The sequence below is a fragment of the Myotis daubentonii genome, chromosome 3 (assembly GCF_963259705.1).
Source record: "Myotis daubentonii chromosome 3, mMyoDau2.1, whole genome shotgun sequence".
Taxonomy (NCBI): Eukaryota; Metazoa; Chordata; class Mammalia; order Chiroptera; family Vespertilionidae; genus Myotis; species Myotis daubentonii.
In genome coordinates this window covers 192,292,581-192,312,574 of record NC_081842.1, presented here as the reverse complement: position 1 = coordinate 192,312,574, position 19,994 = coordinate 192,292,581, and the positions used below count along the sequence as shown (strand labels likewise).

Sequence of the window (19,994 nt, the reverse complement as noted above, 5' to 3'; positions counted from 1 at the left end):
TCTATCACTTAGCTCTCATGAAGGCAGGGATCATCTCCATCCCTCACTCCCACCTGCCAGGAAATTGGTGGATTTATTTATTTTTAAAAAAATATATTTTATTGATTTTTTACAGAGAGGAAGGGAGAGAGAGAGTTAGAAACATCGATGAGAGAGAAACATCGATCAGCTGCCTCCTGCACACTCCCTACTGGGTATGTGCCTGCAACCAAGGTATATGCCCTTGACCGGAATTGAACCTGGGACCCGTGAGTCCTCAGGCCGACGCTCTATCCATTGAGCCAAACAGGTTAGGGTGGAAATTGGTGGATTTAGAGGAGGCAGCCCATCTCCAAAAATCAATGGAAAAAATATCCTTGGGTGAGAATTAACAAAAGAACGAAAGAAAAAAGAAAAAGAATTCTATATTCAGCCAAACTATCCAGTCCAGTATGAGGGTAAAGACATTTTCAAATATGCAAAGTTTTGAAAATTTTGTTCTCATGTGCCTTTTTTGTTGTTAATCCTCATTGGAGGATACTTTTTCCATTGATTTTTTTTTTTTTTTTTTTAGAGAGAGAGTGGAAGGGAGGAGGAGGAGAGGAAGAGATACAAAGAGAGAAACATCAATGTGAGAGAGACACATCGGTTGGTTGCCTCCCACACACTCCCTGATGGAGGCCAGGGATCGAGCCTGTAACTGAGGTACATACCCTTGAATAGAATTGTACCCGAGACCCTTCAGTTCATGGGCTGATGCTCTAATCAGCTAGGGCTCATGTGCATTTTTTAATGAAGCTACTGGAGGAGGGGTTGCATCAAAACAAAGGGATAAATAAAACAACAAAATAAAAAGGAAGTCATAGGATCTAGAAAGAAGGGGGTAGAAAGATGGAAGCAAGTCCCAGGGCAACTGTTGGGCAACAGTCTATAAAATAAGCAGTCCAGATTGGAGCAGAAGGATCAAGAGCTCCAAGAGAGATGTTAGAAAGGATGGTTTTGAGGAAAGAATGTGTAGATGTATCGATGTGTTTGGGAGGGCCAAAATTCATATACAATAGAATTTTACAATTCTGTTGGAGGCTTTGGAAAGAGTTAGTGGTAGGCGTATAATAACTAAGCAAATGAAAAATTAGAGAAAATAAAAATTCATGCAAGAAATTAAAATATCATAATACATTACTTGGGCTAATCTTATATAATAAAGAGCTAATATGCAAATGGTCATCACACCCTTGCGCCCTCACACCAGGGCAGGGGGATCGGAGGCTGGGCCAGGCGACCTGAGGCCATGCCCCCTGCCCTGGCGCTGGGGCCGGAGGACCTGAGGCTGCACCCCCCCGCCCTGTGGAGCCGGCCAAGTCTGGGTCTCGTGCGATTTCAAGGAGCATGCAGGGACTTTACTCTGGGTCCTGTGGTGCACCCCAGACTCTGACAGATTTTCATATACATTTTACTAATTTTCTTTCATCTCTGACATTTCTATTATAGAGAAAGGGCAAATAGCAATATTAAAATATTTCTTCTAATTCAGTCCCTTTTAATGTGCACGAGTTTCATGCACCAGGCCACTAGTCTATATATATACACATATATAAAGCCTAAGCGACCGAACGACCGGTCAGCCAGTAACTACGATGCGCACTGACCACCAAGGGGCAGATGCTCAATGCAGGAGCTGCCCCCTGGTGGTCAGTGTGCTCCCACAGCGGGAGCGCTGCTCAGCTGACAGTTGGGTGCCAGACGCCACCAGTCTCACGGCTGGCAAGTGCAGCTGTGGCATCGGGCTCATGGCTGGCAAGTGCAGCTGTGGCAGTGGTGGCGCAAGCCTCTGCTGCCTCCACAGCAGTGCTACTGAGCAGGCACAGTGGGATGAGTGGGAGCTGCATGGCGCCTGGCCCTGCCTCCTCCCTGGCCGCAGGCTTCTCCCCATCCGCTGCTTCTCGCACTACTACATCCCTCAATGCATAGGATTGAGCTCCCTCCTGTCTGGATTGGGCCTGCAGGAATTGGGCTCCCTCCTGTCCCCACCTAATCTTAACTCTTTAAGTGTTCTGTTTATTTATGGAGAGCATGAACCTTGCACATAGTAATTTCTTGATACATGTTTGTTAGATTGAATTGTTCTTTTTCCTCATTACATTTCTCCCACTTGGGTAGAGGGGGAAGAAATAAATCATTGTGAGAGTGTTGTTTCAGAAGTGTGCTCACATAAATTGAAGTTTGTGTTTACATTTTGCTATTTTGGTATGAGTTTATGAGTAACTTATAATACAAGATGAATGGTAAGGAGGAGGAAGCTTTTTCAGTGCTTGGGGACAATCTAGATACTTGGGTTTCTGGATAATAGTTCTCTTCTAAGCTTCCTGGATATTTTCTTTAAAAAGCATTTTGGAAACATTTAAAGTCACTGCATATCTGTATTAATAGCTCTGCCTTTATCTGGAGACTTAGTATTTTGCTGCTTGTGTGGCAGTTTTGAGCAATGAGATTTAAAATTTTCTGTGAAATAAATAAAATACAGAATTAACTCAGTCTCAGTTTACTTTCAGTTGTTATTCAAGAGAGAGAATATTTTTCTCTCAGAAATCTGTTTTTGTATTTATTAATAAACTGGTTTAATATTTATAAGCAAGCAGATCTACTTTTAACCTTTTAAAAATATTTTTTATTGATTTTAGAAAAGAAGTGGGGGAGAGAGAGAGAGAGATAGTAACATCAGTGATAAGAGAGAATTATTGATTGGCTGCCTCCTGCACGTCCCCCACTGGTGATCAAACCTATGACCTCCTGGTTCATAGGTCAATGCTCAACCACTAAGCCATTTCAACTTTTTAGATTTTTGTATTGTTTTATTTTAAAAAATATATTTTATTGATATTTTTACAGAGAGGAAGGGAGAGGGATAGAGAGTTAGAAACATTGATGAGAGATAAACATCGATCAGCTGCCTCCTGCATGCCCCCGACTGGGGATGTGCCCGCAACCAAGGTACATGCCCTTGACTGGAATCAAACCTGCGACCCTTCAGTCCGCAGGCCGACGCTCTATCCACTGAGCCAAACTGGTCAGGGCAATTGTTTCATTTTTTTAAAAAAATATTTTTATTGATTTCAGAGAAGAAGGGAAAGGAAGAGAGAGATAGAAACATCAATGATGAGAGGGAATCATTGATCGGCTGCCTCCTGCACTCCCCCTACCGGGGACCCAGCCTGCAATCCAGGCATGTGCTCTTGACTGGAATTGACCACAGGACCCTTGAGTCCCCAGGTCGATGCTTTATTTACTGAGCCAAACAGGCCAGGGTGTACTGTTTCATTTTTAAAAAAGTAAAATTAGACCACGAGTTTGATTGGTCCTCTTTTTATTATATGTAGTGCTATTCACATGATCTGGTGATTGCTGAGCAATGTTTATTCTGCCTTTAGCTGTCTTAATTGGACCATAAAAACCAGGGACAGAAAAGAGAAAGCCAGACTGAACCAGTTCTGTTTAATGTCACCTGATGTGAGGCTCAGGTGGATAATGTCTGTTCAGCAGAGTTTTCCTTATAAGTCATCATATCTAGGACCTAGCACAACCAGTTTTCCATGATGTAATATCTCTAAAACATGTTTAATTGCACCAAACCTTACCCAAGGATATTATTTTTTTTCTTATGGGTGTAGATTTATAGCTCTTTGGGGGCTTGAGATCTGAGCCATTGCCTTCTCTTCTGCTTTTTAGTTATTGGTGATTTTTTTCTTGTCCAAGAGAGTGATGGTATCTTTGCTTTATTTGGAACTAAAATGCAAAGTACTTCCTTTTATTGCTGTATGTTAAAACTTAGTGGAATCTGGTAGAGTATGTTACTTGACGTATCCTTCCAAAATTATGGGAGGAAATCAGATAAAAATATACCATAACTTCTGGAAATACTTTTAAAGAAAAGTAAACCATTCTTAGTAGGTCTCAGATATAGGCCATTTAGAAAGCATATTAATATAAACATCATTCCGATATTTTAATATTTCATTGTGGGTTTATTTCAGGCCTCTTGTTTTTATCAGAACTTTGGAGTCAGACATTTTTTTTCCTGGAAAGACCAGTACAAGTCAAAAGAACTCTTACAATATGTATAGTGCTTATTGCTCAAAGTTGGCAGTAGGAAGGCTTATAAAGCAAACCAGTTAGATTTTCATTGGTTTGCAGATCAGATAGGCAGTTCTTTTTTTTTTTTTTTTTAAATAAAAAAATGAAGGTATTTTTGAACCACTGGCCTTTTTTCTTCCATATCCATTGTCACAGAACAAAACATGGTCTCTGGAGCCAAACAGATCCAGATTCTAGTACTCTCTCCAAGTTGCTTAAATGCTCTGAACCTCATTTTCAATAATAAAATAAGGGTAATTTCATCTCAGGTGAACACTCAGCACAGTTTCCAGGTATATTGTAGGTGAGCAATAAGTAGTAATTTTCTTGACAGCTTTGATATAATGACCACAGAACTCTTATTCGGTCCTGTTATACAGTATTGAGGAAGTCCAAGTCTAATAGTAGTGTCAGTGTGTGTGTTTTCCAGAATGAAATAGCTAGGTGTGTTTTAAACCGCTGTCATACCTCTCCCTCACTTTTCTGTTTAGGTAATAAACTTTTGAGGTGGGACAGCATTTAAACTCTTATGTTTAGCTCTGAGCTTTATACAGAACTGTGAGCTCAATAAATATTTGACTGATGACACCAAGAAACATAATACTATTTTCCTTGTGCTTGTTTAGAAAGCGTCAAAGCTCAAAGTCTATCCTAGATTTGTGAACATTATGAATTAAAATAGTGACCCACACATTTTTGATCATGTATCTATTATTAGTTTTCTGTGGCTGCCATATCAAATTACCACAAACCTCCTGGCTTAAAACAACACAAAATTATTATTTTACAATTCTGTAGGTCAGAAGTCTGACATGGGTCTTATTGGGCTAAAATCAAGGTTTAGGAGGGCTGTATTCCTTTCTGGAGGCTCTAGGAGAGAATCTGTTTACTTTTTTTCAGCTTCTGGTGCTGCTTGCATTTCTTGGCTTGTAACCCTCTTCCATCTTCTTCAAAGCTAATAGTGACTAATTCAGTCTTTTTTGCATTGTATCTCTCTGACCTTAACTCTTCTGCCTCCCTCTTCCACCTTGAGGACCATGTGATTACATTGTATCCACCTTGATAATCCAGGATAATCTCCCTATTTAAAGTCATCCGAACACCAAAACATACATACACACACACACACACACACACACACACACACACACACACACACACCCCAAAACCTCCCCCAAACAATCCAATTAAAAAATGGCAAAGGACCTGAATATCCACCTCTCCAAAAAAGACATACAGATGGCCAATAAACATATGAAAAGATACTCAATATCACTAATCATTAGAGAATGCAAATTAAAATCACAATGAGATATCACCCCACACCTGTCAGAATGGTTATCATCAATAAATCGTGTTGGTGAGGAAGTTGAGAAAAGGGAACCCTCATGCTCTGTTGATGAGAATGCAGACTGGTACATCCACTGTGGAAAGCAGTATAGAGTTACCTCAAAAAATTAAAGATGGGCCCTGGCTGGTTTGGCTCAGTGGATAGAGTGTTAGCCTGTGGACTAAAGGATCCCGGGTTTGATTCCAGTCAGGGGCATGTACCTTGGTTGCAGGCTCTATTAGGGGCATGCAGGAAGCAGCCGATTGATGATTCTCTCTCATCATTGATGTTTCTATCTCTCTCCTCTCTGAAATCAATAAAAAATTTTTTAAAAAAATTAAAGATGGAACTGTCTATGATCTAGTGATTCTACTGGGAATTTATCAGAAAAAACCTGAAGCATTAATTTGAAAGAATATATGCACCCTATGTTCATTGCAGCATTATTTGCAGCTAGAGGCCCGGTGCATGAATTGTGCACAGGTGGGGTCCCTCAGCCTGGTCAGCAATCGAGGCTGATGGGGTGGGGAGGGGCGGCCTGCTGTGGGGAGGGACTGTGGGAGGTTGGCCAGCCAGGGGAGGGACCGCAGGAGGTTGGCTGGCTAGGGGGAGGGACCGAGGGAGGTTGGCCAGCTGCAGGGGAGGGACTGCGGGAGGTTGGCCTTCCGACTGCGGGAGGTTGGCTGTGGGAATGCACTGACCACCAGGGGGTAGCTCCTGCATTGAGCATCTGCCCCCTGGTGGTCAGTGTGTGTCATAGCAACCCATCAACCGGTCATTCAGTTGCTTAGGCTTTTATATGTATAGACCAGAGGTCCAGTGCACTAAATTCGTGCACTAGGTGGTGGGGGGCTCCCTCAGCCCGGCCTGCACCCTCTCACAGTCCAGGAGCCCCACAATCAATCGCTTTGCAGAGGGAGGCCCTGCCCACCTGCTGCAGCCTGCTGGTTGGTGGCTTGGGCCTCCCTCTTCGGGGTGATCGCGGAGCCCCACTGATTGATCGCCCCACCGGCTGGTGGCCTGGGCCTCCCTCTGCAGGGCGATTGTGGGGTGATGGCAGGGCCCTCTGATCATTCGCATCGCACCTGCTTTGGCTGGCCTGGTGCCAGTGTGGTCGTCTGGACGGTCGTTCTGCTGTCTGGCTGTTCAGTCGATTTGCATATTATGCTTTTATTATTATAGATTGCCAAGATGTAGAAGCAGTCCAAGTGTCCATCAGTAGATGATTGGATAAAAAAGCTGTGGTACATTTACACAATGGAATACTATTTGGCCATAAAAAAGGAAATCTTACCTTTTGTGATAGCATGGTGGACCTGGAGAGCATTATGCTAAGTAAAATATGCCAGTGAGACAAAGACAAGTACCATATGATTTCACTCATATGTGGAATCTAATGAACAAATGAACTAACAAGCAAAATAGAGACAGACTTATAGCTAGCGAACAGGCTGACAGCTGTCAGAGGTAGGGACTATGGAGGAGGGGGAAGGGATTGAGCAAAAAAAGAAAAAAATTCATGAGCATGGACAACAGTGTGGGGATTATGGGGATAAGGGGGACCGGTAAGAGGGTATGGGGGGATAAATGGTGATGGATTGAGACTGGACTTAGGGTGGTGAACATACAATACAGTGTATATAGATGATGTGTTATAGGATTGTGCACCTGAAATCTATAATTTTGTTAACCAGTGTCACCCCAATAAATTCAATAAAAAAGAAAAAATAAAGTCAGGTGATTAGCAGCCTTAATTCCATCTGCAATTTTAATTCATTCCCCTTGCAATAGAACATAACATACTCACAAATTCTGGGGATTAGGACACAGACATCTTTGGACATCTTCTGCCTACCATAGTGTCCCATTAGGAAAACATTTTTTAGCACATCCCCATGTGCTACTATTTTTAAAAAATATATATTTTATTGATTTTTTAGAGAGGAAGGGAGAGGGATAGAGAGTTAGAAACATCAATGAGAGAGAAACATCGATCAGCTGCCTCCTGCACACCCACTACTGGGGATGTGCCCGCAACCAAGGTACATGCCCTTGACTGGAATCGAACCTGGGACCCTTCAGTCCGCAGGCTGATGCTCTATCCACTGAGCCAAACTGGTTAGGGCCCCATGTGCTACTATTAATCCATATTAAATATTAGTAAAACTATTTTTTATATATAAGTAATATAAGTAAAAATTCTAATTTTGCCCCATACTTTAATGGATGACCTGGCTCATTTCCCATTTTGGAGACTACTGGCTAGCAATAAGACCTAGAAAAGATCCTGCCTTGGAGTAAGAATTTTGACTTTTAATTGAATTCAATAAATATTTACTAGGCACTAACTATGAACAAGGCAGTGTTTTAGGTATAAATAGAGACAAAACTACAGGGTGTATTTAATCCAGGTGGGCTAACTACTGTAGTAAACAACTTAAAATCTTGTTGGCTTAAAAGCTTGTTTCTTATTCATGTTCCAGTCCAACCCATGTTGGGTGGTGGGGAAAGAGGAGCTCTTTCTTTTTTTTACCAAGGACAGGGCCTTAGATTTCTCCTCTGGATCTTCTGCATCTGTTGGTGGATGAAAAAATAAAGTGTGGAGAATAGTGTTGAGGGTTTTTATGGGACAGGCCTAGGAATGACATAATCATCTCTGCCCCTGTACTACTGGCCAGAGCTCAGTGTTATGGTCTTAACCAAATGTTAATAGACATATAGTATAGTTCAAGGAAATGTAGTATACTTTGGAAGAAAAAGAGGAGCAGTTTAGTAAAAAAAAAACATAAAAAATTAGACATTTCCTTCTACATGTAATAACATCTTTGTCCTCAAGAACCCTTTAATTTAGTGGAAGAAACAAATATAGATAAAACTTGATGTAGAAGGCAGGCCTTATAAGTGTTACAGCAGAGGTTTGTCTGGAGTGATATGTGTGTAGAGGGAAGAGAAAGACTAATTTTAGTTAGGAAGATTAAGGAAATATTTGAAATTACTAGTATGTCTCTGAGATAGGAATTATTCTAATTATCCTCAAAGGGCCATTTTAAGATTTAAATGACTTAATATAAAGTGGTGCCTGGCAACTAAATGATATATAAGTGTTTGGTGCTATTGTTGTTGTTATTATTTGGAGATATTCTTGAACTGAGTTTTTAAGGATTGGTATAACTTTGAAAAAAAGGAATTCCAAACAGACTTATTCTAGCAACAATATGGAATTCAGAACATATTTAGGAGTGGCAGATTATATAACCAAACCATAGAGAATGCAGGAGGATGTAATAGAAGATAAGGAAGAGAGGCTTGAGTCAGATCATTCAGACTCTTGAATAATAGGCGAAGGAATTTGGACTTTGATCAGGAGCTGTGAGGTGCCACAAAAAGTTTTTGAATAACCAATAGCTTCTTAAGGAAAGGGATTGTGTCTTGTTCATTTTTATATCCCTTATATAACTACTAGGGGCCCGGTGCACGAAATTCGTGCACTGGGTGTGGGGGGTGGGGGGAGTGCCCCTCAGCCTAGCCTGCCCCCTCTCACATACTGGGAAGCCCTCAGGCGTTGACCCCCATCACCCTCCAATCGCAGGATCGGCCCCTTGCCCAGGCCTGACGCCCCTGGCCTAGGCGTCCGGCCCGGGCAGCGGGGACCTGCAGTGGCAGCGGGGGGTGCCGCGATCGCGCGGGCTCCGCCCCTGCCCCTGCAGGAAGCCTCTGGCTGAGGCGTCCGGCCCGGGCAGCGGGGACCCACAGCTGCAGCCGCCCCGTGATCGTGGGCTTTGCTTTAGGCCCAGGCAAGGGACCCCTAGCTCCTGGGACTGCCAGCTTCGACCGTGCCCAGCTCCCATCGCTGGCTCCACCCCTACTTCCTGCTATCACTGGCCAGGGCAGAAAAGGCACCTGATTCTCTGATCATAGCTGGGGGGCAGGGCAAAGGCGGCCCCCCAGCCCTTAGCTCCCCCCTGGATTTCCGATCACTGTCAGTGGCAGGGGGCTTCTTCCTGCTTTCCCTTTCGCCTCCCTGCATTGTGCCTACATATGCAAATTAACCGCCATCTTGTTGGCAGTTAACTGCCAATCTTAGTTGGCAGTTAATTTGCATATAGCCCTGATTAGCCAATGAAAAGGGTATCGTCGTATGCCAATTACCATTTTTCTCTTTTATTAGTATAACTATGATTAAGAGCACAGACACTAGAACCCACGGTTTAGGTTTGAGAGGGGAAGGAAGAGAAAGATAAACATCGATTTGTTGTTTCACTCATTTATGCATTCATTGGTTGATTCTTATATGTGTCCTGACTGGGGATTGAACCCGGAACCTTGTTTTATCAGGATGATGTTCCAACCAGCTGAGCTACCCAGCCAGGGCTAAGCCTCAGTTTCTTTATCGATATGATTGTGATAATAAAAGTACTATTCACTGGGGCTATTGTGAGGATTAAATGAATATAATGTAAACTGCTTAGAATAATGCTTGAATAGAAAGTGCTCTTTAAGAGATTGTTGTTACCATAATCATTATAATCATTAACATAATCAAAGGTAGGAAATGATACTATGGGAGAATGGTGTACATGGAGTGCCTTAATGGTTCAGAAGCATGTTAGTTCAGAAGGGAGCTAAATTTGTTCTGTGGGAAAGGATGTATTTGAACTTGGTTTTGGGGATGGGTAGATTCTGTGTAGAAATGAGGGGGTAGGGGCATTCTAACCAGTGGGAATGGCCTGAGAAAAGGCGAAGGTGTGGGAAAGCATGGTAATGACACTATGGGAAATGGTAAATCATGCTATAGGAAAGACTGAGACAAATTAAGTTTCAGGTCAAAGTTGAATTTACTAATAGTATCAGAGTTGGGAGTTTCCTGTCGTGGTCTTACTAACTTTAGAGATCAGCTGTCTTTTGTACAGACTGAGCCTTGCTACTCAATGGATGGTCCATGTACCAAACAACATTGAATCACCTAGGAGCTTGTTAGGAATTCAGACTCTCAGACATCCCCCCCCCCCCCCCGCAATAGAATTAGAGTCTGCAATTTACATGATTCCTAGGTGATTCGTTTCCACATTAAAATTTATGAAACATTGATCTAAAAAACAAAAGCAATTCTCCTTCTCAATATGAATGTGTGTGTGATATAAAACTAAAACTTACAAAGTTGAATAATCACTCTTTCTTAATGCAAACACATGCATTAAGAAAGTGCTTCCTTCTTGTGCTAAGTAATTCTAGCTGACATGATTTGAGCATGGGGTGGGGTGGAGGGTGGTAGTAGGGAATAAAAATCACTCAGGATATAATTTTTTTAGGTCTTGTCTCATACCAAAATGATTTGAGGTTTTATCCACAACTTAAGAGTTTGATATAATTAGGCAATAACAATTTTAGTGAAAACTTATTGTTAATATGAAGTGCTTTTCTAGGCATATATCACTTCCCTGTTAAGGTTGAGTAATATTTCCCTTTTAAAATATATTCTGTTTATAGCAACTGGAATGATTAAGCTCCTCTTCCAATATAAAGCTAATGTCTGCTGCAGCTTGCCAGCTCTGTGACACCTTTTTGCATGTGGTGGTGGTGGAAAAGAAATGAGGTTGAGGAGGTCAGGCAGAAAAGCTTCACATAGAAGTAGAGTTGTGCGACTCCACTGTGATGTGGTGATGTGAGTAGGGAGTGGAAGAAAGCAGACAGAAAACTGTCACATGAAGCCAGTGCCTCTCTGAATGTGCTGTCTGTGATGCCTCTGTGGGTGATGTGGTCATAGTGATTGTGGGTCTGGGGGGAAGGGAAGCAGGTATATCACACTGAAGCCAGGTCTTTTCTGCTTCTAGGAGTCCCATTACTTTAGAGTGTAGCCATTGTTTTGCTATTAGAATCCTACTGCCTAGCTTCTATATAAATAATTTACTTAATAAAATAAATAACCTCTTGGCTTTCCAGCCTTGTACCTGCCTCTAAGTGTATTTTCTTATAAAATGAGTTTACACCATGAAGCTAACTTGATGGTTATTGTCTTTTTTTTCATTCAAGAAATGGTTTTTTAGCCTCTTAGGTGCAAAGCATTGTGTTTCCAGCAAAACATATATAAACAGATGAGATGAGATCTGTACTCTTAAAAATCTTTCCTATATTACAGTTTGGAGGAGTCAGAAATGTTAAAAGAGGAAGAATAGCTAACATTTTCTAGTGTTTATTATGTTCCAGGAGCCCAAGTTACCTCATTTCATCTTCACAGTAACCATATAGGTTAGTTAACATTAATATTTCCACTTTGCATGTGAAGAAACTGAAATATATAGAAGTTGTCAGTAAGTAGCAGAGCCAGGATTCAAATCCAAGCAGTCTGATTCCAGACCCTGGACCACTTTGCTTATGTTAATGAGCAATCTTTCAGAGGAGGGTGAAAGTGCTAGCAGTACTGTGAGGAGGTGGAGAGTGGAGAGAATAGGAGAGAGAGAGAGAGAGAGATAGAGAGATATTAATGCTGAGGACATCCAGGAGATAGTTTAGCTGATTCTGGAAGACTGATCTTCAGTAAGTAAGTAAAATCTTCCAGCTCAGGGAGAAGCTTGAACTAAAGTTTCCAGTCATAAAAATCATTCATGCCATTCAACAAATCTTTACTGAGAGTTTGCTTACTGTGTGCCAGATGCTATACTAGGTACTAGAAATGCAGAGATAAATAAAACTCTGAATCTTCTGCAATAAGGAAAGGTACAAAAAAGTGATGTGGGTTATTATCCTACTAGTGGCCTGGTGCACGAGTTCATGCACATCGAAAGGAAATTAATTAGAAGAAATATTTTAATATTGCTATTCACTCTTAGAAGTGTCAACCAAATTCATAATCGACAATGAGAGATAAAAACACACGTGTGCAATTGGCGCCAGCTAGAGCTTTATATATATCAAGCATGTACAAATCAATTTAGCCTTTTATATATATAAACTTGCTTACTTAGACCTGTTTTCTGATTTAGCTAAACTTTTTCCAGCCCAGTGAAGCACCCCAACTTCTCTTTCAGGTAATTGTCAACAACACAGTGGTAAATATCAACATGAAGCAGATTATTATTATAGATCATACTGGGAAAACATAGGGTAAAATATTTAACTGCAGCAGTGTTTGACTATATTCTGTGCAGTGAGAAAACCTGAAGTCATTTTCAAGGTCCACCATTTCTTCTTTTCAGTTGGGTCAAGTTTCTAAGCTTTGTAAATCTTCATTTTCTGGCTAATGAAAGGAAAATAGAATTCCACTGAGTCTCCTATCTAACTACTCCAGGACTTCTGTGAGGATCAAATAAGATGAGGCATGGGAAAAATGTTTCATAGACATTTGGTTAAAGTGTAAAATGTTTCTACCTGGCTATAAAGCAAGTTGTGTTCCTGGGGTGAAGAAACTGCAAGGAAACTAGTCACGAGGGAGAGGAAGCCAGGCGTTGCTACCTGACGTCATTACCCGGACAGATACTTAGCATATTAGCCTTTTATATATATAGATTTTACAGAGAGGGAAACTAACGCTTGCCAAGTAAAGGGTGGAGGTGAGATTTGAAACCATACCCTCTAACTTCAGAGCCCTTTTAACAATTCTACTATTTTGCTTTCCATTTTTTACCAAGCCAGAGGTAAATTTCAGCTAGTTATTGGAATCTACATTCTATTTTCAGTACTGCCTAGATCTTTCCTCAGGTTCTTCTTTTCTCAAATCCCACCAAGTCTCTGGATGCACTTAGAAAAAACCAGTGGTCACCTTTGGCTGGATGGCTCAGTTGGTTGGAGCACCATCCCATAAAACAGGAGGTTGCAGGTTTGATTCCCTGTTGGGGCACATACCTAGGTTGCAGGTTCAATCTCTGGTTGGGACGCCTGCGGGAGGCCACAATTGATGTATCTCTCTCACATTGATGTTTCTCTCTCTCTTTCTCCCTTCATCACTCTTTATAATCAATAAAAAACTTATCAATAGGTGAGGATTTTAAAAGAAAGGAAAGAAAGAAAACATAAACACAGTGATCCAGAAATCACATCCTAGAGAAACTCTGAAATTTCCACATATGTTGATTTTGGTTGAAGCAGCATGTCTGGTGCCCTAGCTGGTTTGGCTCCATGGATAGAATGTCAGCCTGCGGACTGAAAGGTCTCAGGTTCTATTCCAGTCAAGGGCACACGCCTGGGTTGTGGGCTTGATCCCCAGTAGGAGGCATGCAGGAAGCAGCCAATCAATGATTCTCTCTCATCATTGATGTTTCTATCTCTCTCCCTCTCCCTTCCTCTCTGAAATCAATAAAAATATATTAAACAAACAAACAAACAATAAAAACTCTGCTGTTATATCCAACCAGGCATTCTTTCTCATTCAGTCCTTTCACTCAACAGTTGTTTACTGAATTTGCATACTATTTGGTAGGTGCTATTAGGTGCTGTGATCACAGAGAAGAATATGACCTGGACTCTGCCTTCATGAAACTTTTATGGTCCTTTCCAGCACTGTCACTGCTGTGCCAACATTTTCACTTATAGATAGTCCTCTTCCCTTTTCTTTGTTCTTCTAAACTAGAACTTATTTGAGGCTTATGTGTATTATTAGTGAGACTTCCTTCTTGGCAACCCAAACCCCGATTGTCACAGGCTTTATGACATTTGACTTTTCCCACTTAATTTTTTTTAATTTATTTTTTACTTCCCCCATTTTATGATCATCAGTCATAATCATTGGTTTATAGTTTTTATTTAAAAATTAAGTTAGGCTCTGGCTCGGTAGCTCAGTTGGTTAGAGCGTCATCCCAATATGCCAAGGTTGCAGGTTCAGTCCCTGGTCAGGGCACATAAATAAGTGGAACAACAAATCGATGTTTCTCTCTCTCTAAAATCAATAAATTTTTAAAAATTAAAAAAAGGAGACAAATGTACTACTCTTTGTAATATTTTAAGCAATAAAAAAAGCGAAAAAATTTTTTTATATGTAAGTATAACTTGTTGGCTGAAAAAAACTTCAATTTTAATATGTGTGTTCACTAAAAAATAAAGTTACTTTTTACCCCCTCTGTACCACTTATTACTGTTTCTAGACATTTTAAATTAATATGCAAACTTTTAAAAAATGTGTTTTTATTGATTTCAGAGAGAGGGAGAGAGATAGAAACATTGATGAGAGAGAAGCATCCATCGGCTGCCTATATGCCTCCTATTGGGGATCGAGCTCACAACCCTAGAATGTTCCCTGACTGGGAATTGAACTGTGACCTCCTGGTTCATGAGTTGATACTCAACCACTAAGCCACACCGGCCAGACAATATGCAAACATTTTTACACAAATGGGATTTTCATTTAACAGTATATTTTAGATATCTTCCCATATCAATGCATAAAGGTCTATTTCATTTTTTTAAATGGCTGTATAGTTTTCCAATGTAGGGATCTACCACAAATATTTAACCAGTTTCTTATTGGAGGGTTTTAGATTCATATATACTGATGAAGTAGATATCCGTTTACATGTATTTTTGCTCACTCAAGCAGTATAATTGTAAGATAAATTACTAGAAATGAGATAGTTGCAGCAATTAAAATTTTTGCTAGATATGATCAATTACCATTTGGAAAATTATGCCAAGTACTCAACAGTGTTTTCTGTTCATGTTTTCTCACCTTCTTTACATTATGAATTTTAATCTTTGTTCATTTGATAGATTTCAAAAGCAGTATATCGAGAAAAGCAATATCTCCTTGTTTTAATGTACATTTCTTTAATTATGAGTAAATTTGAGCATGTTTTGATATTTTTATTAGTCATTTAAACTTATTTTTCTGTGAATTATGTACATACCATTTGCTTTTAAAAAAAATTAGGTTCTTTTTTATTACATATTTGGAAGAGTTTTTTATGTTAAGGAAGTTAGTTCTTTGTCATTCAGCAAATGTGGGCTACCCCTTCTCCCCCCACCCCAGTTTGTTTGTAGAATATAGACCTTCAGACTGGGTAGTCTGTCCTGCTTACTTTCTAGATGAGGAAACCAAGCCCAAAATAGGATTAAGGTTAGTGACTTTTTCTGGTGGTGGTGGGGTGAACGTGTAGTTAGATAGTGGCAGAGCTGAAATCAGCATTCAAGTTTTTTTACTTCCAGTTTGGTACTTTTTTCATTATACCATGCTATTTTTAAGGCTTACCCCTCTCTCTTGCACCATTGCGTTTTACTACGAGGTCTTAACCCAACCAGAAATTTCATGTAAACTTTTTTATAGCTTGGTATCAAAATTTGAGAAGCTATAGCAGCCCAGGAGACTTCACAGGTATTAGCTTATTTCTAAAGCATAAATAACTAAACTAGTTTCTCTATATGGAAGTTATGTTTATGTCCTTTTTGTTTGTTTAAAAAAACACTTTTGTTTTATAGGTTCATGGGTGTATGTGTACATCAAGGACAATTGCATGCACTTACAGAGGTAAGACAGACTTCAATAAACATGTTGAAGATGACTTCTTTGCCTTAGTTTCAGCAACTTATGGTTCCATAGTGATTGTTACTTGCATAAGTAAGCAAAATGTGTGTGCATTTATGTTCATGCAGGGTTAACAATGGCAGGGTTAACAATGCTTTCTTCTGTTGCCTGGGGACAATGTCCATATCTCTTAATACTCTTGGATTTCCTCAAAATACTTGATAGATACTCTGATGCTATGAGGGCTCAAATATTAAATTGGTTCTTGCTGCCTGCAACAAATTCCCAGACTACCCAGAAATGTTTGGTGTCCTGATCTAGAATACCACTGTCACTGCTGTAGTTTCCTGGTTGGTCATATTACTCCTTGGAATCAGTTTACACCTCCATTCTCATTTCATTTTCTGCCTCTTCAAGGCAGATAAATGTGTAATAGTGATTAATGAGCCTTTGAGGACAAGAGAATCCTCTCTAAAACAAAGGCTTCCCCAATTCAGGTACTGAGTTATCAGCTTCAGAATTGGCTTGGGTGCTTCTTAGAAACACAGATTCCTAGAATCTTCTAGGTTTAAAGGTCTGCATAAGACCCATATGTATTAAAAACTCCCCAGGTTATGAGCATCTAGATTTTAGAATCTGTTCTAGAATATTTTCACATTCCTCTTGAGAAGTAAGTACCAAAATACAAAGTGAAGAAACTTAGGAAAGAAAATTGTTTAATAGAATTTGCGCCAGAACCGGTTTGGCTCAGTGGATAGAGCGTCGGCCTGCGGACTGAAGGGTCCCAGGTTCGATTCCGGTCGGGGGCATGTACCTGGGTTGCGGGCACATCCCTAGTAGGAGATGTGCAGGAGGCAGCTGATCGATGTTTCTCTCTCATCGATGTTTCTAACTCTCTATCTCTCTCCCTTCCTCTCTGTAAAAAATCAATAAAATATATTAAACAAAAAAAAAAGAATTTGCAAGAGTACTGGTATCCTGCTGGCTTGGTACCTGGTATTGGCCTTATGAAGGAGGGTCCCATGTGCCTCTCTCTGTGTCTCTTTTCTTACTGAGGGCACCAGAATGTGGAATGTGTGTAGCTATGTGCTACCTTTTATATAGAAGGCTGAATAAGGTGGAATAGTGAGGTGGTTAAGAGCATGGCCTCTGGCCCGGCCAGTGTGGCTCAGTGGTTAAGCGTCGACCTATGAACCAGGAGGTCATGGTTCGATTCCTGGTCAGGGCACATGCCTAGGTTGTGGGCTCGATCCTCAGTGTAGGGTGTGCAGGAGGCAGCTGGACAGTGATTCTCTCTCATCACTGATGTTTCTATCTCTCTTTCCCTCTCCCTTTCTCTCTGAAGTCAATAGAGATATATTAAAAAAAAAAAGAATAAAGAGCATGGAATGGACTCTGAAATCTTTGATTATCTAGGTTTGAATTTCACTGTGCCTCAATGTTTTCATCTGTAAAATGGAAATAATAATAATACCTGCCTCAGGGTGTCTAGATAGAGAACAGGACCAGTAGCTAAGCCCTAAGCAGGGGTGGGCAACCTTTTTGTGAGTGTGTGCCAAAACCAGCAAAATCTCTGACTCAAAATTCTGCGTGCCAACCCTAATTTTTTGAGAACATGTTACGCCTACTTGATATCTCTCTTTTTTTAAAATTAAGTCTTTATTGTTCAGATTATTACATTTGTTCCTCTTTTAGCCCCCCATAACTCCCCTCCTCCCAGTTCCCGTCCCACCCTCCGCCCTCATTCCCCACCCACTGTCCTCATCCATAGATGCACGATTTTTGTACAGTCTCTTCCCGCATCTCCCACACCCCTTTCCCCCCCAAGAATAGTCAGTCCATTCCCTTTCTATGTCCCTGATTCTATTATAATCAACAGTTCATTCTGTTCATCAGATTATTTATTCACTTGATTCTTAGATTCACTTGTTGATAGATGCATATTTGTTGTTCATAATTTGTATCTTTACCTTTTTCTTCTTCTTCCTCTTCTTCTTAAAGGATACCTTTCAGCATTTCATATAATCCTGGTTTGGTGGTGATGAACTCCTTTAGCTTTTCCTTATCTGTGAAGCTCTTTATCTGACCTTCAATTCTGAATGATAGCTTTGCTGGATAAAGTAATCTTGGTTGTAGGTTCTTGGTATTCATCACTTTGAATATTTCTTGCCATTCCCTTCTGGCCTGCAAAGTTTCTGTTGAGAAATCAGCTGACAGTCGTATGGGTATTCCCTTGTAGGTAACTGAGTTTCTTTCTCTTGCTGCTTTTAAGATTCTCTCTTTATCTTTTGCTCTTGGCATTTTAATTGTGATGTGTCTTGGTGTGGTCCTCTTTGGATTCCTTTTGTTTGGGGTTCTCTGCGCTTCTTGGACCTGTAAGTCTATTTCTTTCACCAGGTGGGGGAAGTTTTCTGTCATTATTTCTTCAAATAGGTTTTCAATATCTTGGTCTCTCTCATCTTCTGGCACCCCTATAATTCTGATGTTGGTACGCTTGAAGCTGTCCCAGAGGCTCCTTACACTATCTTTGTATTTTCGGATTCTTTTTTCATTTTGCTTTTCCGGTTGGGTGTTTTTTGCTTCTTCGCATTTCAAATCTTTGACTTGATTCTTGCACTCTTCTGGTCTGCTGTTGGGAGTCTGTATAATATTCTTTATTTCAGTCAGTGTATGCTTAATTTCTAGTTGGTTCTTTATCACAACATCGAGGGTCTCATTAGGTTTCTTGAGGATCTCACTACATTTATCGGCAGTTTCTAGAAAATTATTGAAAGACCTTAAAAGTGTGGTTTTGAGCTCTATATCTTCCATTTCTGACATTTGTGTCCTGTTTCTTTGTCTCCGCATTTTTTTATGTTTTCTTGGTGCACCCCCTAGTGGTCTTTGTGCACAGTCTTGTTGTAGTTAAGCCTTGATTGTTGTAGGTAATACTAGGGGGGATTTGCCCTCCAGGCCAAGTGGCTGTGAGAATCAGCTGTGTCTGCAGTGAGAGAACTTCTGTTCTCTAGAGAGGTGCTAATCTAGCCTTTGCCTGAGGCTATCTGGCAAATGCCTCTGTGCAGGGCTTGGGCAGGGCGGGTCCCAGGGGATCAACAGGTCGGGCGGAGCGAGCAGTTATGGCTGCTCTCAGTCCCGTCCCCAGGGGCTCTGCCTCTCAGTGTCCCAGCAACTGCTGCAAACCTCGGAGAGAAAGCTGCCTTCGAGTTCCGACCGAAGCCAGACAGTCCCGCTTCTCCCGTTTGAGTCTGGGTCCCTAGAGATTTTCCCGGATCTGGAGCTCAGAGTCTGAGACTCCCTCCCGATTGAAACAGACAACCGCGCCCTCAGACGCCAGCCCACTTCGCGCGCACCTCCGCATCTTAGTATTTGACTTCACCACTGCCCCTTCTCTGAGTCTCGGTATGCTATTCTCTTTCCTCCTAGTTGTAGAACTTCCACTCAGCCTTCCAGTGGTTCTGGATGTTGTCTGTTCCGTCTTTTAGTTGTATTTTTGAAGTGGTTGTTCGAGGCAGCAAACTCCGGCGTTAACCTATGCCGCCATCTTGGTTTCTCCTTGATATCTCTTAAGGTGTACGTATGTGAAGAACCTTGAAGAAATAATAAAATTCATTCGAGCAACAAAAACACAGTATATGATGATGAAAAGTACATTTTTTAAATTAATAAATCTTTATTGTTCAGATTATTACAGATGTTCCTCTTTTATCCCCCCATAGCTCCCCTCCACCTGGTTCCCACCCCATGCCATGCCCTTACCCCTGCCACTGTCCTCATCCATAGGTGTAAGATTTTTGTCCAGTCTCTTCCCGCACCCCCCACATCTCCTTCCCCCCAAGAATTGTCAGTCCACTCCCTTTCTATGCCCCTGCTTCTATTATATTCACCAGTTTATTCTGACTTAATTTTTTTTTAAAATATATATTTTATTGATTTTTTACAGAGAGGAAGGGAGAGAGATAGAGAGTCAGAAACATCGATGAGAGAGAAACATCGATCAGCTGCCTCCTGCACATCTCCCACTGGGGATATGCCTGCAACCCAGGTACATGCCCTTGACCGGAATCGAACCTGGGACCTTTCAGTCCGCAGGCCGACGCTCTATCCACT

The 19,994-nt window shown here is 41.0% G+C and overlaps 1 protein-coding gene across 7 annotated transcripts in view; it reads left to right on the top strand.

Annotated features, from left to right (window-relative positions):
• Positions 1–19,994, top strand: part of TESK2 (testis associated actin remodelling kinase 2) — a 125,777-nt gene that overhangs the window by 58,101 nt on the left and 47,682 nt on the right. For 6 of the 7 annotated variants that reach the window (XM_059689940.1, XM_059689939.1, XM_059689937.1 and 3 more), the window contains exon 4: positions 15,842–15,890. The exons of the other annotated variant lie outside the window; for it this stretch is intronic. In XM_059689940.1, coding sequence (XP_059545923.1) covers positions 15,842–15,890 — 49 coding nt within the window. The remainder of the gene's footprint in view (positions 1–15,841; positions 15,891–19,994) is intronic. 7 annotated transcript variants of the gene reach the window in all.